Here is a 26848-nt window from a genome sequence, read left to right as displayed (position 1 = left end):
TAGTAAAGACCTTCCTTGTCTTGATGCCAGTGGCTTCTGTCTCCTCCTTTAGCCAGCTTATTATCCCAGCAGGTTATAATAGTAGATGCTGATTGCCTCTATCTGGTTCTTACCATTCAGTTGACTCCTCGGGACTTGCCTTACTTTATATAAGTATTTGGTGATTGCAGCTTTCTTAGTGACCTCTTCGTGGCCTCTTCGGTTTTCCTACTTACCTGTAGGGTCCCCAGGTACTTGTAGCTGCCCTCGATGTCTGCAATGTTGATCCTCTCAGTTCGGACTACCTTCCCTCTCTTTGTTATCATCCGACTACACTTCTCCAGTCCGAATGACATTCCGATGTCATTACTGTATATCCTGGTGGTGTGGATCAGTGAATCGATGTCTCCTTTACTCCTGGCATACAGCTTGGTGTCATCCATGTACAGGAGGTGGTTGACAACTGCTGTGTTCCGTAGTCAGTATCTGTAGGCAGTTTTGTTAATGATCTCACTGAGGGGGTTCAGGCCTATGCAGAACAGTAGTGGGGACAGAGCATCTCCTTGGTAGCTCCCGCACTTGGTGGTGAGATATGAGCTTGAAGTTGGCCTCTAGTGTTGTTCGCCACTTCCCCATTGAGTTCCTAATGAAGGCTCTTAGGGTCCTGTTGATCCTGTATAGTTCTAGGCATTCCAGGATCCATGTGTGGGGCATCGAGTTACAGGCTCTCTTGTAGTCAGTCCAGGTAGTGCACGGGTTGGTCAGTCTGGTCTTACAGTCCCGGGCGACTGTTCTGTCTACCAGTAGCTGTCACCCCCCTCATTCATATGAGTGCTGCCAGATGCTCAACTTCAACCAGCAGGCGTGAACCATGTCAGGGCCTGGAGCTGTGCAACTCTTCATACTGGAGACCCGTTCTTGGATGTCTGCCACTGTGATGGTCACTGGATCTTGTTCAGGGAGGTTTAATCTGCTCTTAGATCCAGTGGCCACTGAGCATTGCTGTTATCGGTTGCATCCTTCTCCTATCTGCTCTGGCTCCAGTTCATGTGGGGCTGTTCTCCTATTGTAACTCTCTGGTGTACCTCTTCAAGCTACTGTCTAAGGCTGTGAGCATTTACTTGGCAGTTTCCAAGGCCTCAGGTATGGACAGCCTGCTGTACTTCTTAGGCGTCCCTTACTTCATCACACCTTTCTGCAGCTCTGATAGTTGGCTAACTTCATTCTAGACTACCTTGATCTTGGCCTCGAGTCTCCTTCTCCATGGAGGGTACTGCTCCTTGCTGCTGTTCGTCTTAAAGCCAAACATCTTTGTGATCCCTGCTGCTGTGCTGTAGATCAGCTTCTTGGCTTGCCTGATGATTCCAGTAAGGACTGCCTGTAATGTTGCATTCACTTCTTCTTGTAGACCTTCAGAGGGGACTTCACATAGTCTTGGTAGTCAGAAACCTGGACCCTCCCTGACTGTGGTCTAGGTTTCCAGCTTCACCAAGTCAGCTTCTCTTGCACTCAACGCACCTCTCATGGGCTTGGTACCCAATCTCAGGTGACGGTGATGACATCTCCGCCCTGACCTGATGCCCTGGTTCCCCCTTGCTGTAGCACTTCTGTTGTACCTCATTAATCTTCAGTTAGGATTAGCAGTTCCTTCTTTGGAATGCTGGAACACGGCGCTACTCTTTGTTTCACCGTCAGTCTGGATGTTGGGTATCAAAGACTCCAGAGGTCCCACATCCTTTCATGTAACCCTTTCGCTGCGTAGTAACCCAGTTCCCAACAGTTTTCGTTTTTCTTCTCTTAGCTGCAGAGTACTGTCTCAGGATTTAAAAGCATTAAATATAAAAACAAAATTCAGACACATTTGATATGAGCAGGTGTAGCATAGGTATCCTGTTTCAGGATCATTATATTCATTCTTATAGAACAATAAATTGTTGTTGAAAACCAAGGAATAAAGCTGTTTCTTAGAATCTGTGTTTATTGCTGAAGCTTATCAATGAAAACAAAGACATCAGACACTAATTAAAAACTTTAAACCCTCCTATTCTCCTGCAGAGAGGTCTGAGGGATTTTCTATGTGTTGACCTCTAATCTGCACAAGTTACCGTGGTGATTTATCCCAATAAGAAGTAAATCAGCTTCTTAGGAGAGAAGACCCAGGGTTAACCCTGAGGTTATCAGGATAAACCAGATAGTACAGGGTCCTGTTCCAAATGTAGGAAGCTCAGATTTACTGTTCCAGAAAGAGACCTGAACTCTGAGTCAGTTACCAGTGTAACTGTAACCTTAACCTGCTCTCTGGCAGATTTTCTTCAACAAACGATGGATGTGTTTCTGACTCGGAGCAAACTGATTTGTAGAAGTTTATGCACAGGATAAAATCACAGTTAGATATTAGTTTGCTGCTTTGTGTACTTAACATGAGCACTTTGACGGTGATTCAGTCATCAGTATATAGGGTTGCCAACCGTCCCTTAAAAAACGGAATCGTCCCGTATTTAGAAACAAAAGTACACGTCCCGTATTGAGCTAATAAGGGACGCACTTTGTCCCGTAATACAGTGAGAATCAAAAGTAGTCTATAAATGTTAATGGAATTAACGCTTTGTTTGAAAACATAACTCCCAGCCCCTCTCCTGCTTTGTGACCAATGAGCTGACAGCACACTTATGACAATTCGAGTATGACAGTTCAGATTACCACTTATCTCATTGGTCGAGGAAAGGTCGCTTACGGAGAAAATACCGGAAGACAACAGATGACCACAACAAGAAGCATGGCCAACAGGGAAACAAACGCCGACACTGCGGTGCAAGTCTCGGACGACAGTACACCTAAAGCTGGGCATACACTGTGTGATTTTCAAACTGCACGATTGACTCGCAGGGGTTATAAGTTCGTAGGTCACGATGCAGGGTCTCACACTATACCGCCCGATGCTCTGATGCGACCTGAGTGCTCACAGTGTGCCTCCATAAAATGAAGGTTATAACAGAAAATCTGTCGCTCACTCTCCCTCTCTGTCTTTCACTCACACAGACACGCACACCACCACCATCAACTTTGCTAAATTGCTAATGAAAAACATTGATCAGGCAGCTGTGATTGAGCAGCAATGTAAATCCAACTATTTTCACGGTTGTTGTGGTCGTGATAATTTTGTGAGGCCACATCGAAAAGGCTCGGATGAGCTTTCCAAAGTTCTACAAGTTGTGCCTCCATTGCTTGTGTCCAGATCACACGCTGCACAGCCGTGCTGCTCCGTCTTTTTCACCGACGTTTACGTGTTTGCGCGTGAGCAGTGTGAGCGGCTGCGGTGACACCCTCACGAGCGATTGATGATCGGGAGCTGGTCCTGAGGTGTTAATCGCTTCTCGTTACCCCACGTATAACACACGATACACGATGAAGGCCAAAATCGGGCCGATCACCAAATCGGTCGCACGACTCAAAAATCGGCTCAAAATGGGCCAAAAATCGCACAGTGTAAGCCCAGCATTAGACCAGCAATGTTTGTTCCCCTCAGAGAAAGGAAAAAAAAGGCTGCAAAGGTACAGGGAGGAATGGGAAAAGGAAAACACCTGGCTGGAAAAGTGCACGACAACACCTATAAAGCGCACTGCACTGTGTGCCGGCGCACTTTTTCCATAGGCATGCTTCTAATGGTGGGCACATGAAGAACATGAGGGGCGTGAAAGCTCGGGGACCCCTTAACCAATTTTTTTGTCCACCAGGCCACGGCAGAAGCAGATATGGTATGTAAACACTGGTTTGTTTTTATAAACCCTCTGGTTAAGGTTAATGGGCATGTGCAGTGAATATCAGCGCTATGTGGCCAGAAGTGTGATAATATAATTTATTTTGTGTAATAAACAACTGCAAGGATAGATGATTACAACAAATAGATGACTAATACATAAAAGTAATAAATAGATGAATAATAATGATGAGTTATGATGCGTAATCATGGGAACAAGCGGGTTTACAAACGGCAACAGCTGATTAGCATTAGAAAAGCTGAAATAATATCTCAACTGAAGCCAATTGTACTAAATGCACTATATGTGCACTGTTACAAGAATGTTTTTCGTTCTATTGTTTTATATTAATTTATATAATTTTAAGTTAAGCAGGACAGAGTTCTTTTAAAGAAAGATTTACTTATATTCTCAAAAGTTAAGCATGACAAGCTTCTGTTTAAGAAAGAGACCTGTTTTATTGTGTTAATGTTGTCATTTTGAGCTAAAAATAAATGGCTAAATGATCATTTGTTTCCCATATGGTCATATCACGAAGAATATGCATCTACTTAAATCAAATTCAAGTCAAATGGTTAAAAAAATAATTTCACACACAAAAAAAGAGCTACAAAATTCACCACACTGGGAAGGGTGAAGACAACTGGGTTGCCCGGCCCTGGCCACGAGGTGTCCCTTATTTATTTTTCAGGGAGTTGGCAACCCTATCAGTATAGGACGGAGACAGCGATTAGGTCATTGATTTATAATCACCTCAGAATAAAATCGTCAGTGTCCATCTTTCTAAAGCTGTGGGTGGTGATGCAGCTCCTCCCTGCACTGCAAACATGTACGTAACAAATGTCTCAGTCTCAGAGCTAGCTCAAATAGCTTTTACGCCCAGGGTCCGTTTGATCTAATACCTGGATTAACCTAAGACAATGGGGTTAACCCTAACCCATAAATATTTGAAAAACTTAAAAATAATTTAGGTTTTTATCTTTTATTTCTTGTTTCTAACAAAGAATCAGCTAGTGAGCTAATTTCCTCTAAGATATGGAGGTGCATCTACTTGTCTGCAGTTGTTGCCTTTGAAATGTGATTGAAGTCTTATTGAAAGCATAGAAACACCGTCCATACATTGCTCTGCATTCATTCATGTTACAGCATTGTTAGATCACAGTGAGTGTCCTTATTTTGTTTAGATTTCTGTTTTTCAAGTCATTTTAGTGACAAGTTAGCAAAGTAGTTCTCACTCAATGACACCGTAAGCTAACAGCTAATAAGCTAACAGCTGACTGAGTTCACCATGGTAACTGAGGCAGACTGCTAAGATGTTAGCTAGATGTAGACAGTGTGTTTAATCTGACATATATACAGTTTGTTTTTACTGCAGTGCTCTCCATTGTATACGGAGATAACAGTGTATAATCTTTTACATTTAAGATGAAGGTGTTAAAAAAAAATCTGAACTAATGAAAAAAGCTCAGAGTAATTGTAAGGGAAGTGACATGAGCTGGTTAAAGCAAAGAGAAAGTGGTTTGATCATGTAGAGAAATGGCTGAAATTTATTGGAGGAATATCGTGCTGCTCAATTGACCCTGTGCACGAGAAAATGCTAACTTCCTGGTTTGAGACCGGATGTGGGGTTGTACATTTCCGGTAGCTTTACTTTGCGGTCAATCGCTACTGCGAAAATATACTCCAAAATCATGTCCAAAACTCGAAAACGGAAAGATCGCGTTAAGTTACAAAGAGGAGAAGGTGGGAACACTCACCACTGTTGTGTCATAAAAAATCTAATGATCAATTTTGACGTTTAAAGAGTTTAGAGCGATCAGTTGTTTACATCACTCAACACAAGCAGAACTGCATTACAAAATCAGAAGACACATCGTCCACATTCAGAAGCACATCTCTGTATAGTAACTGGTCTTATGATTTAAACAGGCAAATGTTCAGCATTCAAACTACAGGTGAAGAATAGTCTAACCGGATGTTTCCCCATTATGTCGATATCAGCTAGTCAAGTACACACCTACACAGCATGTTAACAAACCATGAAAAAAAGCCACACAAAAAAATGAACGATTGCTGGTAAGGGTTCTATACATTAGTATTTACGAAGGGTATGTTGTGACTTACCTTCAAAATTACAGTGGTCCCTCGCTATAACGCAGTTCACCTTTCACCTCGCTGTTTCACAGATTTTGTAGTGCAAGTTTGCATGCTTTTTTTTTTTTTTACATCACATTGTGTCCTGCGTCCTGATCGCTGCAGACAATCTCCTCCGTGACGTCTCTCCTGTACAGTACAGAATCGCTGCATCGATCGCTAGCAGTGTGATTCTGAAGTGCAGTACTGGATGTCCACGATGTCCACGCGTCAAAAAATAAAATTGGCTACTTGATTTCACCTATCGCTGGTTATTTTTAGAACATAACACCCGCGATAAACGAGGGACAGCTGAGAAATATAACATTTGAATCCCTTTTCTCTTTTGCTCTGAGGCTCGGGGGGAAAATATCGACAAGTCGATGAACATCATTTACAGATATATTGGGTAAATGCCCAAGACATCTATAGAAATGTAAATCGCCGCTTGATTCATTCATTTGCTTAACTTGTTTTGGACCGTAAACAAGGCGCGAATAGGACACCGGAAACAAAGCTCCCCACAGGAGTTTCCGCACCGGAAGTAGCATATGCTAACGTGCACATAGTCAATCGGAGCAAATGCTGAATTCTTCTCCTTCTGAAACAATGTTGCAGTTTTTTGTTCAGGGAAATATTAAGCAGCCTTTTGAAAGCTAGAATTCTTGTTTTGGACTTGTTATCAGTCTCTTGGAAAAATGTCAAACGTTAGACCACTACTAGAACCCTACTGAGTCCAGATGAGGTGTTTTTTTTTTATTTATTTTTTTTATTTCATTTATTTATTTATGTTAAATAATAACTGGACTACAAAACACTTCTGATTTGAGTATTAAACTTAACCAAGAAGGTACTGATCAAAATATTGAAGTTCTGATAAACTTCAATATTATTTCTTTTAACGATGATTTATTGATTTTTTTGGAACAATACAAACAGCAACAAATCAGCACAGCCAAATAGAAATAAGAAGAAGAGAAGAACAAAACAAATACAGGTACATGAGTTACAGATGTACATGTCTGGCTCAAAATATGTTCAGTGTTCCACATTTAAAGTCAAGGGAAAGAAAAAAGAAAAAAAAGGGGAGAGAAAAAAAAGTGAATACAGACATTAATTATTGTGTTTAAAAACAAAATGTGATCCCCTTTATGTAATAGCACAGTAAGGTCACGAGGTAGGTGATCAAGCAAAGGCCGTCATATCCTACAGAATGCATCACAATTTATAATGGCACTAAGGCGCTCCATTGGCAGCACCTTGAACGTTTCTCTGTACCATTGTGTAACAGTGGGGGGCGTCTCTGAATCCATTGAAACAGTACACATCGCCTCGCTAAGTGTAAAAGTTTACATAACAAAAGCATCTGTACAGAAGACAGAGAGAGCCCTTCTATAGACAGACCCAGAACGAACAGCACAGGGTTCAGTGGGATCCTCTGGTGAAAGATTGAGCGAAGCTCTATAGCAATATTTTTCCAAAATCTAGTAATTAAAGGACATTGCCATATGCAATGATAGTAAGTCCCCACATCCATATTGCACTTTACACAAAGAGGAGAAATCTGAGGATGAATTTTATTTAAAAACTCTGGCGTACGCTGCAGTCTGTGTACGATTCTGTAATGGCTTTCCTGGAGTCTGTTACAGGAAAACAATTGCTTGGCAGATCTAAAAGTTTTGGACCATGCTTCTGCACTAAGCTGAACTTCGAGCAGTCATCAAATATACTAATGCCAACACCTGGAAGGAAAGCTTTATGCCTAATTAGAGGCTGCAGTGCACTAGAAAAACCTCTTCTTCTGACGTGGGCAGCAATATTATGCCAAACCTTAAGTGTAGGCATCAAAATAAAATTATTTCTGACACCAAGAGGAAGTTCAGCCAGATCAATAGATAAAAGACTAAGAGGCGAAAGAGGGTCACAGCACCAAGTATCTACCGGTGGCTCGCCTTGGTGTAGAAAGGATTGTAACCACCCTGAGATTATTGGTGCGTGGCAAGCCCAGTAATAATATTGACGTTAGGGTGCCTGTGTCGTTGAGCCAGAGTTTTGAGTTTATTATATTATTGAACTTGATATTGAAATTGATTTTGATATTATTTATTATTTCTAGTCTTTGGTTTCTTTGTTAGAGTTCTGTCTTATGGTTATGTCTCTGTGTTCTCTAGTTGCTCTGTCTCCCCTGTCAGCTGTATCCCCTTGTCAAGTCCGCGTCTCTGTGTTATGTTTCCTGTTTTACTTTGAAAGTCCGTGTCTCATGTTAATGTGTCTGGTTCTGCTTCCTTTGTCTCGTTAGGCCTGAGTTGCCCCAGCTGTGTTTCCCTCCTGTTTCCCATTCCCTGATTGCTCCCTCTGTGTATTTAAGCCCTGTGTTTCTCTGTGTCCGTGTCGCAATCTACAGTTTACTATGCTGTGTGTTCTGTCTGCCTGCCTGCGTTTATTGTTTGTTTTTTGGAAGTTTGTTACTTTGAGTTCAGCATTAAAGCTGTTTTTTGAGTTCACGTCTGTTTCCGGAGTCTGCACTTTGGGTCTTTTTCCTGCCTGGACACAGCCGTTTCATAACAATTGAAGGTTAGGAAGTGCCTGCCCCCCCTCATCTGTAGGCAGTTATAAAATCTGTATCTTTTGTCTAGGTTTCTTCCCATGCCATATAAACTTAGGAAGATATCCCTCAATCTCTGAGAGTGTTTTTCTGTTGATCCTAAGAGGCAACATTTGTATGGGATATAATATTCACTTTAAAAGTGAGTTTTTAAGTGCAGCTGGAGAACGTCTGTGAGTAATTAGATGGTTTCAGCATTTTGAAAGCTGATCAGCTTTCAGAAACACTAGAAACTGTAAGTGCCAGTCCATTTCTTTACTTCTCATGATAACAATCTTTTCAAATTTGCCTGACATCCACCAAGGTCTTGAAGGTTCATCATTTATTGGTTGAAAACTGACAGAAACCTTGTACCCCAGGAACTGTGTACTGCCAGACTGTCATTAACAGTCGTTTTACTACATACATTCTGCTGCCTTGGTTGGTATTGGCAACATTTAGGACATGATACTGGCATATGGCGACTGTAAAGATCACATTCTAATTTCATTTCACATTTAAACTCTGATCTCGCGTTTACATTTTACATCTGCTGTTCTTTAATTTGATGCCAAAATGTGTTATTTTTACTAAAAACCTCCTAAAGTACAAACAAAGGCCACAAAAATACAGTTCTAGCCTGTGTCATGGTCCTGGGTCTATGACCCATGTTTCTAGGTTTCCTATGTTCTCATTTAGCGTTGTTTAGTTTCCTCGTTCTTCCTGATTTAATCATTTGTATTTCTGGTTGTGAGTTCTTGTTCATTTAGTCTGTTACTGTTTGTGCCTCCCTGCGTCTATCATGTATGTTTAGTTCTGTCTCTGTTCCCCGTGTTCGTCCTGTTTTACTTTGAAAGTCTTACGTCCTGTGTTTAGTGTATTGCTTCCTGCCCATCTCGTTAGGTTTGATCCCTCCCAGCGGTGTTCCCCATGTGTTTCAACTTCCCTCGTTGGCCCTCTGTATATTTAAGCCCTTTGTGGTTCTCTGGTTGCTGCTGGATTGTCTGATTCTTACACATCTCTTTTCTACGCTCCCAGAGCACATTGTACAACATGCCACATTCACCCATTCACACAAGCATTTTCTTCGATGCTTTTCAGTGCTTCCTAGCTAACAGTCACACACATTCACACTCCCATGGATGCATGGGAGTGTGAGTCCAAGAGGACAATGATAGTCTCTTGTCATGCATGCACATGCATATCCAGACCATCTTAGACTGCAGCAGGCTTGCAAAAGTACATTTACCTTAGAGACACTGTTGTACCAATTCATATGAGGCAGGGCTGGTGAAACTGATCTAGTGAGTCACACCCATACAACAATGCTGTCAGGCCTACTGCTCTCTGTTTGGTGGACTTCATCTCCACTTTCAACCCTTCTGTTCCGTACTCGCTTGTGGAGTTGTGAAGTCTGCAGGTGGCTGGACAGTAGGTGGCAGGCTTTAGCATACAGCCAAAACCATAAGCAGTGCTTTGTCACAAAGGCCCTTTGCAGTATGTGGCTGCAGGATCTTCTGACTGGGTTTACTTCTATAAGCCTTTCAAAGCAGTAAACCCACATTGTGCAGTCGACTGTCATACTGTAGCAGAGACTGAGCTCTGACCTGTGTTACATCATTGTTATCAACTGAAACATTTTACATTTACACTTTTCTTTGTTAATGATGTTTTCACTGCAACTTTCAATATATCTGGTAAGAATTTCTACCGACCTTGATATCTATGTAAGGAGAAAAGAAACCTATGCATAGCGATACATCTAAATGTGTGCTGTCATGTGTCACTACTAAAAGCTGTGATGATAACACTGAACCTTTGGTTCCTGCTGTTCTGTCTGACTCCAACTCCCACAGGGCCTTGGGTTCAGTATTGTTGGTGGGCAGGACTCAGCACGTGGTCACATGGGGATCTTTGTCAGGACAATATTCTCCCACGGTGCTGCGGCAGCTGATGGACGGCTGAAGGAGGGTATTACTTCCTGTTCATTCTGTGTTGCTGACTTGGAAGGAAAAGTTTGACAGCACCTGACAGAGATCATTACCTACTAACGGTGATTTTATGCCTCCCCACACAGGAGACGAGATTCTGGAGGTGAACGGAGAGTCTCTGCAAGGACTCACACACCAACAGGCCATCCAAATCTTCAAGGTTGGCTTTCAGCGTTTATATTTCATCAACAATGTAAAGAATGTTCAACTTGAACTGTTGTCTCCTCCTGATGGCGGTGAGAGTAATTACACCAATGCCACTGACGTCTGTATCCAGCTGCTGACATTATGCTGTAAGCTGCTTCAACTATTGCAGTTTTTGTAGATTTGCTTCTGTACACAGTTATCGTGGTGTACAACTGTAATTCAGGGGCTTTCACAAACAATTTTGCACTGTTTAGGAAATATATAATGTGGATGTAGTCCTTTTGTCACAAGTGGGCAGCCAACACGGAGAAGAGGACTCAAATGCAGACACCACACGGAGGCTCGGAGGTTTAGTGAAAAGCAACATTTTATTTTGGCATGTGAAAGTGACACACAGGAAAAAGGTCGTGGCAAAAACACTAAACGTGAACTATAGGAGAGAGGAAATAAACCTGATCTCTGGAGTTTGCTCAAACTAAAACACAATGCACCACACTCAGGTGCTAAGAAACTAAATTAACTCACTCTGACTGGCAGGAACTTCAAAATGACCAGATACCAGAGTATTACTGTGTGAACGAAAGCAGAACCATGAAGCCCTCATCTCACCTACAACAACCTCAGCAACAGTCACAAAACATGAAAACAAGGGTGGCATTACAAGTGCGGCAGCAGACTCCAAAGGAACAACGTCTCTTCAGTCGGTGGGGGGAAACAGTCAGGGAACCCGACACCGGGTATTTTCCAGAACAGGCGCCGTAAGGTGGAGGATTACGGAGCTACGCTCACAGAGTCATTTTGCAGGTGGAGGTGAGGCTTCGGGGGGGGGGGGAGTAAGGTCTGAGTGAGGCTAAACCAGTCCAAGTTCACTCACTGTGAAGAACTGGGCAGGGAGGCAGGCTGGTGAGTAACGCGGAAAACAACGAGCAGGCCAGCGACTGTGAGTAGAGCAGGTGAACGATGGCGGGATCCAAACTTCTGTGAATGAGGTTTAACTCCTGGCGAGTGTTTGAGAGCGCTGGTCTTAAGAGCCTGCCAGCTGATTACACACAGGTGCAGCAAACAAGAGGAGGCCTCTGCCCAGTGATGGATTCACTGGCACGCTGGAAAACACAGCACTCACCTGGACCATGACACCTTTATTTTCAGAGGTGCACAAAAGAGGTAACACAATATAGCTGCTTTTAATACACAGGTGAAATCACTTTCAGACACTGAGTTCAGATGCTGAGCCGTCTCTCTTCAGTTTTCACAGATGAACAGTGACTTCCAAACCCCGGCCCAAATATCCTCTGCCCTGTCGCTGTGACTTTAACTCGCTCACATTTGTTAAAAGTGCAGGAATTATTGACAAAGAACACTATTATAAAAAACCTCCTCTGCATTTTCCCAAACTTTACAACAAAGTTTAAATGAGGGATTTTTGCTTTTTCTTATTTTAGTGCATGTTGTTAGGCTGCTGTGCTTCATTTGCATGACATCGTCCCTTAATGACAATAAGGAGCAGCCCCTCTCTCTGCCTGTCTGTAAAACCTGTCTGTAGTGAATTTCATTGATGTCTTTTGTCCTCTTATAAAGTTACAAACAAAAGATTTGTCTGATTTTTAGATTATTGTTAAAATCCCATTTTTAAAAGTATATAATGTATTACTAAAACTGTTGATTTTTGACATTTGCAAACTTTGTGACATGGTGTTGAATTTATAAAAGGGTGTAACTGTTCTCTAGTTGATGGAATGAGCTGACAGGTCAGAACAGGCCTGTCTTCAGCACAGAGCTGCGTTCATGAAAACTCTGACATCACAATATTACACCTTTTATTTGGGTGTAACTGTGAGAGCATACACTGTCCTCTGTGAAAGAAATTGTTGTTCAGCAGAAACAACAAAAGTGATTATCAAGTAGGAAAATCCTAAATTTATGGAATTCACGTTGTAGTCTTGACATTTCTTTGGCACTCCTGTTGTCAGGATGCACCTGTGTTTGTTTGTTTGTTTTCTCAGTCCTGCGCTACATTTCCAAAGACATCGTCCCAGCACAGCTGATGAGTTCCACACTCACGCACATCCTTCTGTTAACGCTGGTCTAATAAACTTTAGCTGGCAACGTTAAAACTGAGTTTGACAAAACATTTGTCTCTCAGGTACAAGAACTGGACAGAAAATGATTTAAAAACTCTCAAAGGAGGGGACAAGGGACATCGAGGGGGGTGGGTGAGTGATGGGCACGCAGGGAGAGAGGGGGAGGACGGCAGCAAAGGGAGAGACATGGGTGAGGGGGGAGGCATATCAGATTATTGATTTGAGATTTGACCACTTCTAAAGTATCCTAAAGTTCTCTGATTCGTTTTCAGCCTACAGCCGTCTGGCAGCTGCATCCAGTTGAGCTTTGTATTCAAATTCATAGTGAAAAGCTATAAAATGCAATTCAGCACTGTTAACTTCCGATATTATGTCTGCTGCATTTGTCATGAAATAATAACGGAGCAGGCCTCCCCTGATATTAAACGGCTTATTAGTCAGCTGTCAAACAATTAAACAGTTAAAGCAAAAATGTGCAAACCTTAAAGGAGACAGTGTGAACCTTTCAGTGTTGTGTCGGCATTTTCTAAAATGTGTCTGACAAAAGCTAAAAGCTGACTAATATATCAGTCATCTCTTAAACTTTTATGTATTCACCCTGTTTCTGTGCTGTAGGTTTAAACCTTTGCATTGCTTGCTGACAGCTCTGTTTGTCTTTCACTAAATGACACAAAACACCAGATTTAAAATTTAAGGATGTCACGAATGTCACATAAATGCATTGTAAGTTTTGCATGTGTTATTTCATATTTTGTCCCCATCATGTTGAGATTGACACTGACGAGGACAGCTGAAGGGCGAGACTGTCGACTGAATTTCTGGTCCTGATGTCTGCAAACAGAAAATAATCAGCACAGTCACTAAAGACATTTTTATTTCCATTTTCATCTTCATTAACAGCAACTTAAGAAAGGCGTTGTAACGCTGACCATTAGAACACGGCTGCGCAGCCCCACCCTGACACCATGTCCCACCCCCACCCTCCTCAGCCGCTCCACTTCACCCAACTCTCATACCAGTGGAAGTACACCAGTCCCATCAGGGTTCAACGAAGCTGATGGACGCAGAGGCCCGGGTCCAGGTCCAAAGGACTGCATTGTCATGGAAGTTACACTTAATAAAGGTAAGCTGGTGTGACTGAACCCAGAAACCAGTTCAGGTGGCACTGGTTGATTTTCTGTCTTGTTACCACTGAGATGGTGTGTCTGTGTGTGTGTCTCTGTGTGTGTGTGTGTGTGTGTGCATGTCTGTGCGTGTCTGTGTGTGTGTGTCTGTGCGTCTGTGTGTGTCGTGGCCAGCTGTAGATAGCAGCAAGCACAGCTGTGTGAAAGTACCAAAGTATTGTTTTATGTACCAGTATGATCACTGCAGTTTCACTGATGCATACAGCCAACATGCAGTTGCATCAGTGGGAGCATCAATCAGAGGCTTTCCCTGACATTGGGACTTACTCCTTACTACGACTTTAACCTCCTTCAGAGCACGGTGTGGGCCTTGGAATTGGAGTGTGCTGTCTGACCCTGGAGAACGCTGCTCCTGGTATCTACATCCATAGCCTGGCTCTGGGCTCTGTGGCCAAGATGGATGGCAGGCTCAGGTTAAAATTTGTAGTTTTACTAATATCAGAAGAGTAAAACGTGTTTCACTGAGAGTGTTTCTCAGTAATTGTGATAATCTACTCACTGACATGTGTGTGAATCTTGAGGAGACAACGTTCAGAGTTGTGCTGACACCTGTGCCTCTGTCCAGTCGTGGAGATCAGATACTGGAGGTGGACTCGGTCAGCCTTCGTCACGCTGCTCTCAGTGAGGCCTATGCCATCCTCAGTGAGTGTGGGCCTGGACCCATCACTCTTATTGTAAGCAGGCATCCTAATCCAAAGGTAAGACCTGATCTGCTTTTAAATAGAAAGTTCAGCCTTCTGTAAAACCCCCTTAACTGGTGGTTTGATTCAAGCTATTGGATGAAGTTACTCCTGCATCCTCTGTCTTAATCCTCGTGAATGTTTCTCTCCTCCAGTGACATTCAGGAGTTGTTGTTGAGCCAAAAATGTATCACATAGCCCGGATCTACTCAACAATTTCTAGTTTAATTGAGAATTCAAAGTAAATCAAGTCTCATTCACCCAGACAAAAACACAGTCTATGTTCCAAAAACACAATCCTAGGTTTCTTTTTAGCTCTGTATATACACCAATCAAACATCACATTATAAGGACCTGCCTAATATTGTGTTGGTCCCCATTTTGTTGCCACACAGCCCTGAGGTGTTTGGCCATGGGCTCAACTAGACCCCTGAAGGTGTCAGTTGGGGTTTGTTTGTCCAGCACGTCCCACAGATGCTCGATTGGATTGACACGTGGGAGCCTCGTCAACACCTCAAACTCGTTGTGCTCCTCAAACCTTTCCTGAACCCAAGAAAGCTCCAGCTGATCCAGGAGAGAAGGACAACCGCTGCCTAAGTGAAAACCATCATGAAACTGACCACACGGCCCGTTGTTTGTCAGTGGTATTAGTAGTCACTATGCAAATATGAAAATAATAATACATGGTCTGCAACAGTGCTCAAGTAGGTGGTACATGTCAAAGTAACATCATGAGTAGCATGACCCAACGTCTCCCACTTTTCCCAAAGCATCAAACGGCCTCCACCAGCTTTTCTTCTTCCCGTAGTGCATCCTCATTCAAAAACCCCTTATTCTGTTAAATGGGATTGTCGGCACATGTGCTAATTATTGTGTTTATTTCTGGTAGATTGCTGAGGGTTGGTGCTTTAGGATGTCTTTGTCTTGATGCTAAAATACATCTTTTTGTGTTTCATTGTCTCGTCTCAGGTATCAGAACAGGAGATGGATGACATCATAGCTCGATCCACTCACAGGGACAAAATGAGCAGGAACAAGCACTCATTTCATTCCCAAGGTCTGACCTGTACCAGCATTCACATTTTAATTAACTGTATCAACTATTTTACTAGTTAGCTCTATCATTTTACACATGGCGCTGCTACACTATTGTAGTTTAACTACTGTGTAGGCAAGAGCACTGTTTCTTTGGTCTGCAACAAGGTTTCCATGTAGAACACTGTACTGTGACAAGACAGGGTTGATGGTGTTCACTTAGTCCTGGTCTCACCAGGGTATTAGATCACTTCCTGTTCTTGTTACGTTGCACTGTGGTGTTTTTCTGTAGGTTAATCTGTGTAGCTTGATTAACTGCAAATTTTCTCATTGAAACTTATTTCATAGTAACTTACAGGGGCTGTATTAAAGCATCATTTCTTCAGAATCACATGCAAATATTCACTAACTGTGTCCTTAGGGATTTGCTAGCTTAGTGTAGCTAATAGCTTAGCAGTTAGCCAAACCACTAGCAGCTGGCTTGTGTGTTAGGGGTTAACTGCACTTTCCTCCTCAGCTGTGCCCCAGCAGGTGACTGTGGAAGAAGTGTAGTCAGAAATAGAAGTGCCCACCAACCTGTTCAGTTCTGGGGAAAATTGATTCTGCCAGTTAATTTTCCCCAATCTGTGAAATACCTGCCAAAGAGCAAAATGTACTGGGAAGATTTTACTCTTAGAAATGTGAAGCTAGAGTCCCAGCAACCATGGTCAAAGTATTCCAGGGGCCAGAGCAGGTGACACTGGAACAACTTTGAAACTGATGGCTAAGGATGAGCAGAAATTTGTTAAGATCATAATTCACAACATCAATAAGGACAGCTGGCTGCATTAGCCTCTAGTCCCCTAGTATATATGTATATGTAATATATATGTATGTCCACATGTTGGTCTTCAAATGGCAGCTGTCCAGAAAATGAAGTTTTATAGATAACTGTTAAATGTTCAGAGGAAAATCTGTTCTTATTAGGAGAGCCAGCATCTATACCTCTTTGGATTTTTGAGTTCTTTCTATAAAAATTGGTGAGATTGTATAAAACCCCAGTCCTACGGTCTTACAGGCCTCTTAGGAGCTTCCCTCCTCCTGTTACCAGCACCCCCCAGATCCCATCCACACATAAAGTATCCAGCAAACCACACTCTCATTGCTATGCAGCTGATACCCAGTTTTATTTATTTATGAATCCAGACATGACGGCCTGGATGATCTTTAATGTCCTCCCTCTAAACTCAGATAAAGCTGAGGTTAAACCTTAGAAATACAGTCACTAACTTGCTCCGTGTGGCGTGTGAAAATGATGGTAACACTGAATTCGGTATTTGTCTGGGTTTGGCTGTCTTGGTTTTAATGTGTAGGTGTGTCCTGTAAGAACACCAGCCCAGCAGTGAAGGACATGCAGGAAGACAGTTCACCTGTTCTCAGCTGGACCATGAAGAGGTTCCTTGAGCCTGCCAGCAGGGTACGTTTTCATTTAGACATATATTTAGTTTTGTTGATGCATTGATAGGTTCAGTTTCAACCTTCTTACAAAATCATATAGAATAGAGTAGAATAGCATAGCTTTTTATTGTTATTTTACACGTACAATGAAACTGTAGATGCTCCACACCAGCTGTGCATGGAATAAAAATGTAACTAGAAAAAGTTGCATTTCCTGCGAAAATGCAATGAAAACAGCTGAAGAAGCAGAACTATCTGCTGAAAAGAGCTGAAGAAGCTGAAGTTTGTGCTGAAAAGAGGTGAAGAAGCAGAACTTTTAGCCTAAAAGAGGTGAAGGAGCTGAAATTTCTGCTGAAAAGAGGTGAACTAGTTGAATTTTCTGCTGAAAAGAGTTAAAGCAACTAGAACCAGAAAAATTTGCATTTCCTGCGAAAATGCTGTGTGGATGCTGTACAGCTGAAGCTGTCCGCTGAAAACTGCTGAAAATTGCTGAAGAAGCTGAAGTCAGTATCTGAAAAGTTGTTGAAATTGTAATAACTTTGCAGACAAATAGCAAAGTAGCAAAAATATAACTTTGCAGAAATGGATTTACTTATAAGAAGCATAATAAGTTGGCAAAAATGCTATATTAAAGGAGAATTTAGCAGAAATAATCTGCTGAAAACAGCTGAAGGAGTAAAACTGCTGAAAGGAGGTGAAGAAACTGAAAATTCTGCTGAAAACAGGTGAAGAAGCAGAAATCTTTGCTAAAAAGAGGTGAAAAGCCAACGATTCTGCTTAAGAGGGGTGAAGAAGCTGAAATTTGTACTGAAAAGAGGTTAAAAAGTTGAACTGTCTGCTGAAAAGAAATGTTGCCATAAGCAGGTTTCGAAACCGGGCCTCCTGGTCTCAAGGTAGTTACTCATCTCACTAAGCCAAACTGGTTCTTAGGTAACTGAAAAGAGGTGAAAAAGCTGAAAATCCTGCTGAAAAGAGGTGAATTTTTTGAACTTTCTGCTGAAAAGAGGTGAAGAAACTGAAAATTCTGCTGAAAACAGGTCAAGAATCTGAAAATCTTGCTGAAAAGGGGTAAAGAAGCAGAACGTTGCGCTGAAGAGAGGTAACGAAGCTGAAGATTCTGCTAAAAACAGCTGAAGAATCTGGAATTTTTGCTGAAAAGCGGTGAAAAAACTGAAAATTCTGCTGAAAAGGGGTGAAGAAGCTGAAATTTGTGTTGAAAAGAGTTAAAAAGTTGAACTGTTTACTGAATTTTTTTTTGTCATAAGCGGGATTTGAACCCGGGCCTCCCGCTCTGAGAACGGCTGCTCATCCCACTGAGATAAAACACAGCTCACCCTGGCAAGCAAAGTCAGTGACCACACTGATAATGTGGTCCATTCATTTCAATGGGACAAAAAAATTCCAAAATTGCGGTTGCTCATCCCACTGGGCCAAGCCAGTTCTGGTCACAAACAGAGATATGATGAGAGAAAAAATGTGTTCTGTGCAGAAGAAGCTGAATTGTGCTGAAAAGAGGTGAATAAGCAGAGGTTTGTGGTGAAAATAGGTGAAGAAACTTAAATGTGTGCTGAAAAGAGGTGAAGAAGATGAAAATTCTGCTGAATAGAGCAGATGAGGCTGAATTTTGTGCTGAAAAGAGGTGCATAAGCTCCACTTTTTAACATACTGCAAATAAAATCCTCGACAAGCAAAACAGTCAGCTCAAAAAAGCTTCAGAAGCTGAAGTTCTATCAAAAGTAATAGTTGTCTGTGAAGGTTCTCAGTCATCCAGGTCATCGTAGTCAAAGGAGTTTGCAAAGAAAAGCGTCTGGACTTCTTTAAGTTGCTTGAAGACGTTTCACCTCTCATCCGAGAAGCTTCTTCAGTTCTAAGGTCAAATGGCCGAGAGTCCCAGATTTAAACCCAGTGGGAGTATCCCCCCAAAGAGGGACAAAGGACCCCCTGGTGATCCTCTAATCACATGAGCCAAGGTGTGAAAGCGGGTGTGGGACCTAATCAGCCAGGGTTTCGGGTGAGCTCATTGTGAAACCTGGCCCCACCTTGTCATGTGAATTCCTGAGGTCAGATGGCCCAGGATGTGAGTGGGCATTAAGGCGTCTGGGGAGGGAACTCAAAACTGGATTATAGATGGCAGACAGTTGGTGTCGTAAACCACGACACCAACTGTCAATGCATCAACAAAACTAAATATTGTCTTTCGGGTGAACCAGTTTCTGTCTGAGTGTGTTGCTGGGTCTGAAGTACACTGGGATGTCATGCTTGGAGAAAACTCTCCTGAGCTTCTCTGATACACCGGCTACATAGGGGATGACAACGTTGTTGCGTCTGTCTTTCTTATCCTCCCTCGCTGGTGTCTGATCTTCTTTTCTGTGCATCTTTGCTGACTTTATGAATGCCCAGTTAGGATAACCGCATGTTTTGAGTGCTTCCTTTACGTGTGTGTGTTCCTTCTTTTTTCCCTCAGGCTTAGAGGGAACATGTTCTGCCCGGTGGTGTAGGGTCCTGATTACTCCAAGTTTGTGTTCCAGAGGGTGATGGGAGTCAAAGAGGAGGTACTGGTCCGTGTGTGTGGGCAGTTTCAGACAGAAACTGGTTCACCCGAAAGACAAAACCCCAAAACACAGACTTAACAACGTGGTGTATGCTGTACAGTGCAGCGAGGAATGCCCAGACCTCTACATTGGAGAGACCAAACAGCCACTTCACAAGCGCATGGCACAACATAGAAGAGCCACCTCCACAGGACAAGACTCAGCAGTCCATCTGCATCTTAAGGATAAAGGTCACTCTTTCGAGGATGCCAATGTTCACATTTTGGACAGAGAGGACAGATGGTTTGAAAGAGGAGTGAAAGAGGCCATCTATGTCCACTGTGAGCGTGGTTTACGACACCAACTGTCTCATCCGAGAAGCTTCTTCAGTTCTAAGGTCAAATGGCCGAGAGTCCCAGATTTAAACCCAGTGGGAGTATCCCCCCAAAGAGGGACAAAGGACCCCCTGGTGATCCTCTAATCACATGAGCCAAGGTGTGAAAGCGGGTGTGGGACCTAATCAGCCAGGGTTTCGGGTGAGCTCATTGTGAAACCTGGCCCCACCTTGTCATGTGAATTCCTGAGGTCAGATGGCCCAGGATGTGAGTAGGCATTAAGGCGTCTGGGGAGGGAACTCAAAACTGGATTATAGATGGCAGACAGTTGTTTGCCATCTATAAGCACAAATTTCAGCACTTAAATTTGTGCTGAAAACAGGTGAAAAAGCTGAACTTTCTGCTGAAAAGAGAACTTGTTGAACTTGCTGAAAGGAGGTGAAGAATCTGAAAAGCCTGATGAAAAGAGCAGAAGAGCCTGAGATTTGTGGTGATAAGAGGTGAAAACACTGAACTTTCTGCTGAAAAGAGGCAAAACAACCTGGTTCTGCTCAATTTCAGTCCACCAATTAGAGGAACTGCTTCTGTCTGCTTCATCAGGCTGTGTACTTGTATGTATTTCTGGCATGGAGCATTAACATGAAGCTGAGGTCCACATTAGAAAAGAGGCTAAAATCATAAAACTTTGCAGAATTGTAATAAATTAGCACTAAAGATCACTGGTCTGTCATAGTGTATTAATTTGTAGTGAAAAAAAAAAGGAATCGAACCCACGACGTTTGGGCTGCAAAACCGTTTCATTACCAATTGTGCCACTGGCAAAAGGGGCGGTCAGAATTAGATTGCGGTGAGAGGCGAAAACCACCATTTTTTTGGTGTTACAAAACGTCGTGTAGATCAAAAAGTAGGTGGGATAGCAGCAGAAACTGAAAATTCTGCTGAAAAGGGGTGAAGAAGCTGAAATTTGTGCTAAAAAGAGATGAAGATACTGAAAATTCTGCTGAAAAGGGGTGAAGACATGGAAATTTGTGTTGAAAAGGGTTTATAAAAGTTGAAGAGGCTGAGATTTGTTTTGAAAAGAGGTGGAAAAAGCTGAACTTTATGCTGAAAAGAGGGGAACTTGTTGAACTTTCAGCTGAAAAGAGGTAAAGAAGCTGAAATATGTGTTGAAAAGAGTTAAAAAAGTTGAAATGTTTACTGAAATTTTTTTTGCCATAAGCGGGATTCGAACCCGGGCCTCCTGCTCTGAGAACAACTGCTCATCTTACTGAGCTAAAACATGGCTCAGCCTGGAAAGCTTAACTGGTGATCACACTGATAATGTGGTCCCATTCAGCAAAATGGGCCAAAAAATTGCATAAAAAGCTTAATATCTCAAAAAATATAAAGGTTATGAGCACCAAAAAATAAAGCACGCTTCAGCAGAAAGAGCAGAACACTATAAAGTTTGAATGGTGAAAATCGGCTGAAAACTGAGGGAGTAGTTAACTCCCTGAGACTGACAGATAATCATACTTTTAATTAACTATTTAATTATGTATTTGATTCATTTTGGCACTCCTGGCCCTTGTGGCTGTGTTTATGATTATCTGTCAGTGTCACCCATCAAACTCAGGGGGCGGGGTCAGCTCTGATTGGGTCAAATAGCTTTTGCCTGGTGGTCATTGTTTTAGTGGGCGTTTCTCAGCACCTACAACTAACTGAACTATACTTTAAAACTCTGTTTGTCACCAAATACACTGTTAATATATTTTTTAGCTGAGAATGTAGTGATTTAATCTGGTTTAATCTGTTCGGTTTGTCACGATGGAGCCTGTTTCCGAAGGACAATTTCCCAGTATCCACAGCATGCTGGTTCAGAAGCTGCTCTATTCGGTGGAAACGCTCCTTCTCTTTCCTCACTGTATAAAAAAGAATTGTAATGTTAGTTTGAATTCAAAATTCACGGTTTAAAAAAAATCCAATACATATGAACACCAGATCATAAAAGCGAATGGTTCAGTCCAACATGTGCTGCAGTTAGGGTGGGATTGGGGTGCCTGTAGCTCCGAAGGTCGAGCAGATCATATCCTGATTGGAAGGTTGGTGGTTCGATCCCTGGCTCCCCCCAGTCTGTATGCCAAATATTCTTGGGCAAGATATTAATCTCCAGTGCATCCATGTGAGTATGAATGTGTGTGAATGTTAGTAAGCACTTCAAATCATAGAATAAAGTGCCTGTGTGAATGTTGTACAAAGTGCTCTGTGAGAGAAGAAAAGCTCCATATAGGAATCAGTTCATTTACCATTTTACCATCCAGTGAGACCCTGAGCTTCAGTAAAACTATACAGCTATGAAACTTAACTTTAATCTGAGCCAAACCGATTTGTAAATAAAACAGTGACGTAAACGTGATCCGACAGAACCTGAGTGAATAAAGTCCAGTGTTTAACCAAAGTGCTAACAGTCAGGAGCTTTTAAAGCTGTGTGACCAGATATCAGCCTCTGATTAAGTGGGTGTGCTGTGTAGTTTTCTCAGTGTCCATCGCTCTCTGTTTAAATCCTGTTTGTCATCTTTAACCCAGGTCAGTCACTCTGAGGGAAACAAGCTCCAGCAGCTCTGCACTGAGGAAACAAACTACATTTACTTATCTTGTGCACAATATTGAGCTGACATATTATATCAAGCCCACGTTAAACTGTGACTATCACCAGGTAACATGGGCATGTTCACTGAATGAGTAGCAGGTGTTAAACAGCTGACAGGTGAGCAGGATGTCTGCAGATAAACTGAGGCTCTGTCCAGCTGATCGCTGGTGTCGTGAGGAAAATGTTGGCTTGTTATTTATAGAAACACAGAGACACGACGCCAGGCGGGATTTTAATTAAAACAATTTCATTGTTGTCTGAAGATAATATAAATGCGTGTATGCATTTGTAGGAGCTGGAGAGGATGGAGAGCTTTGTTGCTGAGGTCTTTAATTCTTGTTAAACTGCATGATGACACACTGAAAATGAGAATTAGTAACAGGAGAGAGGAATATGTAAACAAATCTAACCGTTAATGTAAAAAACATTTAACCTGGAACACCAGGACGTCGCTACACTCTGTCAGCTGACTGTTAGCGGAGCTAGCGACAGAAACATGGTGGACATTATGACAGAAAAACAGGGTATTTTAAAACTTTACCTACACTTTAGAGCACCACCACCATTGCTGCCTGTGATTTGAAATGCATTCTGGGATACCTGGCTGCCTCAACTCTACACTACCACAGTTCACAGCAATTGATTATCTAGGATCTTGTCTTGACTTACTTTGCACAGTAGCCAATCAGATGTTAGACAAGCTGCAGTGGCAGCGTTAACCCCGCCCCCTGCGTTTGATGGGTGAGGCTGACATATAAAATGAATTCATGAACACAGCGCCAGGCCCCGCCCCATTTGGAGCGCCAAAATGAATTAAATAAATACATCAGTCAATAATTAATTAAAACTTTAAATATTTTTTTTAAATGTTTTACATAAAATGAATGGGCATTTAATTATTTATATATTTATTTAGTTCCAAGTTTAATTAATTAATGACTCTTTTTGTAACGGCAGATATGTAAGGCTAGCTCATATACACATAATATGACGTTTGTGCTTTTATTTTGGTAACTTCCTGTGTGACCGGCAGTGTTGGGAAGGTTACTTTTAAAATGTATTCCATTACAGAATACCGAATACATGCCCCAAAATGTATTCTGTAACGTATTCCGTTACGTTACTCAATGAGGGTAACGTATTCTGAATACTTTGGATTACTTAATATATTATCATACTATTTACAACTACGTGAATGTACTATTGCTGTGATTTATTACTGTTACTGAAGGTCCGCGGCTCCGAACCGTAGTAAAGGGACATCTGGCTAATACGGTGGGTTCCGTGTCGGGCTCGTAGCTGAAAACTAGCTTTACTTTGTTGTCTGGGTCAACTTTGCTAGCGAGAGACAGAGAGAGGCGTTGAAAGGCTGCTCCAACGGAACTTATTTTTTCTGGAGGAAAACACGAACACAGTGTACAGTTGAGTCTTAATAGCTTACTTACAAATGGGCTCGTCAGGCACTCTTCTTGGCTGCAGTGGTTATTATTATATTTACATGCTTCCAGCTCCCGTTTTTGCTCCGTGACAGCTCGGACTTTTCCTTTCTCTCCCTCCCTCGCTCACAGACACATAACGTGTATGGTAGTCCATTCTCGCTGCAGCACGGACTACACTGCCCATGAGGCTACATTCTTTAGGGCCATGCCTGTAGCATTCTGCCTTTTAGCTTAGCACAACAACAAAAAAGCGCTATCTCACCCAGGAAACACGCAGAGAGAGAGAGAGCGTCACCCTGTAACCATGGCAACCGTAACGCTGCCGCCTGGAACTACAGAGCGTAGCTGTCAAACAAACCCAAACAGTCCTGATCCGCGACAATATGAAACAGGAAAGTACCGCCGTGTAATCCATTTATTTCAACAAAGTAACTGTATTCTAAATACCACCTTTTTAAACGGTAACTGTAACGGAATACAGTTACTCATATTTTGTATTCTAAATACGTAACGGCGGTACATGTATTCCGTTACTCCCCAACACTGGTGACCGGAAGTGAATGTTGTAACGGAAACTAGCTTGATGTAAAAAAAGGACACAAGAAAACGGTAAACTACTGCTAACAGAGAAAAGGGAGAGAAAAACATGGTTAAATTGTACAAAAACGAATGGTTCTAGCTACAGTCGACAGGGGAACAAGGTTTGTAATGTACATGATTTAATTTGAGCAATCTGAAATACATAATATGTATTGTATAGTTTAATAGAAAACAGTTAGACCAACGTAATGAGCGGTTAAAATAGTGTTACATGAATAACATGGTAATTGTTTATTTGTTTGTCTAGCTCTTACGTTGGTTCGTTGTCTGATACACGGCAAGGAATAATAAAAGTCATTCAACAACCATCAGTTCTGGCCTTCTCAGTTCGACTGGATGCTACAGTAAGAGCTTGACCGCCGCCATTTTGCTACACCGTGAGGGCTCAAGGTTTAACGGCAATTCCCACAATGTCCGGCAGATGGCAGAAGCAGGTCAGAAAATAAAACGGTCAAAGGCATAAGGAAAACAAAGTTGAAATGGAGGATTCAGAAGAAGAAAATCAAACGGACATTAATGAACAGTTCGCGAACAAAGAACAAATATTAAATGAGCTGCAAGATAAAGCTCAAAGTGACTCAGCGATACCAAGGCGTTCAGAAAGAGTCAAGGTGCCAACGGAAAAAATGCTAACTTATCAGAGGGAAGAGATAAGTAAAAAAGAAAAAAGACTATTAACTCTTTATGAACAATGGAAAATACGAGTGCGAGAAACGAGAAAGATTAAAGTTGGACATTTCAGAGAAAGAAATGGCAGATCTTGCAGATGATGTAGAGCAAAGAAAAGATGAACTGCTAAAGTTGTACACTGAAATGAGAAGTCACATTGCACCTTCATCAGACATACGAAGAAAAACCAATGCATGTGAAGCAGTTACTCATGACATTGTAAAAGTCATCCTGGAAAGAATAAGCGGTGTAGATGGAGATTTTGATGCAGAATATGAAAGAAAACGTCTACGCAGACTATTAGAACATGATTATGCCCAATCCATCTATGGTTCAACTGCAGCATCGAAACGTAGCCAACTGTCTTCAGCCTCACATCTTGCTTCAAAACGAGCAGATGCAGCAGCAGAACTAGCAGCAAAGGAAGCGGAGTACAAGATTGTACAAGAGGAACAAAGACAGAAAGAAAAGATAAAGGCTCTAGAAGAGGAGCATAAGAAACAAATGGCAGTTCAAACATCAGAATTGGAACGCCTGAAAGCTCAAAGGGAGGTGGAAGCCACTCGCGCCAGGTTGGACGCCTACAACAGAGAGTTATCACAACTTGATGATGCATGTTCAGTTAAGATGGAAAAGGTAAACCCAGAGCACACACTCAAACACACTGCACCATCATACACCATACCGGCGCCAACAGCCCTTCCTAGTATCAGCCAGCTTGCACAGGTGGTACAGGACAGCATAAGAATAAATAGACTCCCCACGCCAATGTTTAGTGGTGAACCAATAAAATTTATTGAATGGAAATCCACTTTCATGTCACTTATTGAACAAACTGGCATGTCAGCAGCAGATAAACTGTACTATCTAAAAAGGTATGTAACTGGCTCAGCTCGCAATTGCCTTGAAGGGACTGTATTTCAGAAATGATGAAGAACCGTATAACGACGCCTGGGAAAAGTTAAACCAAAGGTACGGCCAGCCATTCGTGCTACAAAGGGCATTTAGACACAAGTTATCTAGTTGGCCTAAAATACAGTCGAGAGATGCTGATGGGCTAAGGAACTTTGCTGATTTTGTGAATGCATGCATGCTTGCCATGCCTCATGTGAAAGGACTGCAAATACTCAATGACTGTGAAGAAAATCAGAAACTGTTGCATAAACTGCCAGACTGGATAAACACAAGATGGAACAGGCATGTAACAAAGATACTCATGGACGGTGGTGAGTTTCCCAGCTTCAGTGAATTTGCCTCCTTTCTCTCACTTGAAGCAAAAGTAGCATGCAACCCAGTCACTTCCATACATGCACTTCGCTCCACGGAAACAAGTGATGACAAAAGAAACACAAGAGAAGTCAAAAGAAACAAGGCAAGTGTATTCAACATTAACACAACTGAACGAGATGCAAAGACTAAAATATACAACAGTTCTTCATGCACACTGTGCCAAGAGTCGCATCCACTTATAAAGTGCTCAAACTTTCTGCAAATGACCCTGGAAATGAAAAACAAACATGTAAAGGATAATAAACATTGTTATGATTGTCTAAAGCAAGCTCACAGTGCTAAGGACTGCAAACGTCGCCTCACTTGTGAAACCTGCCCTAAGAGACACCTAACCTGTCTTCACGAT

At 42.1% G+C, this 26848-nt stretch overlaps 1 protein-coding gene across 2 annotated transcripts in view; it reads left to right on the top strand.

Annotated features, from left to right (window-relative positions):
* Positions 1 to 26848, top strand: part of pdzd2 (PDZ domain containing 2) — an 80131-nt gene that overhangs the window by 31741 nt on the left and 21542 nt on the right. For both annotated transcript variants that reach the window (XM_063489221.1, XM_063489220.1), the window contains 7 exons: positions 10311 to 10425; positions 10532 to 10605; positions 13574 to 13796; positions 14153 to 14270; positions 14423 to 14555; positions 15507 to 15594; positions 16925 to 17028. In XM_063489221.1, the coding sequence (XP_063345291.1) occupies positions 10311 to 10425; positions 10532 to 10605; positions 13574 to 13796; positions 14153 to 14270; positions 14423 to 14555; positions 15507 to 15594; positions 16925 to 17028 (855 nt within the window). The remainder of the gene's footprint in view (positions 1 to 10310; positions 10426 to 10531; positions 10606 to 13573; positions 13797 to 14152; positions 14271 to 14422; positions 14556 to 15506; positions 15595 to 16924; positions 17029 to 26848) is intronic.

This window comes from Pelmatolapia mariae, linkage group LG12 (genome assembly GCF_036321145.2).
Source record: "Pelmatolapia mariae isolate MD_Pm_ZW linkage group LG12, Pm_UMD_F_2, whole genome shotgun sequence".
Lineage (NCBI taxonomy): Eukaryota > Metazoa > Chordata > Actinopteri > Cichliformes > Cichlidae > Pelmatolapia > Pelmatolapia mariae.
This window is presented reverse-complemented; position numbering and strand designations above follow the sequence as displayed.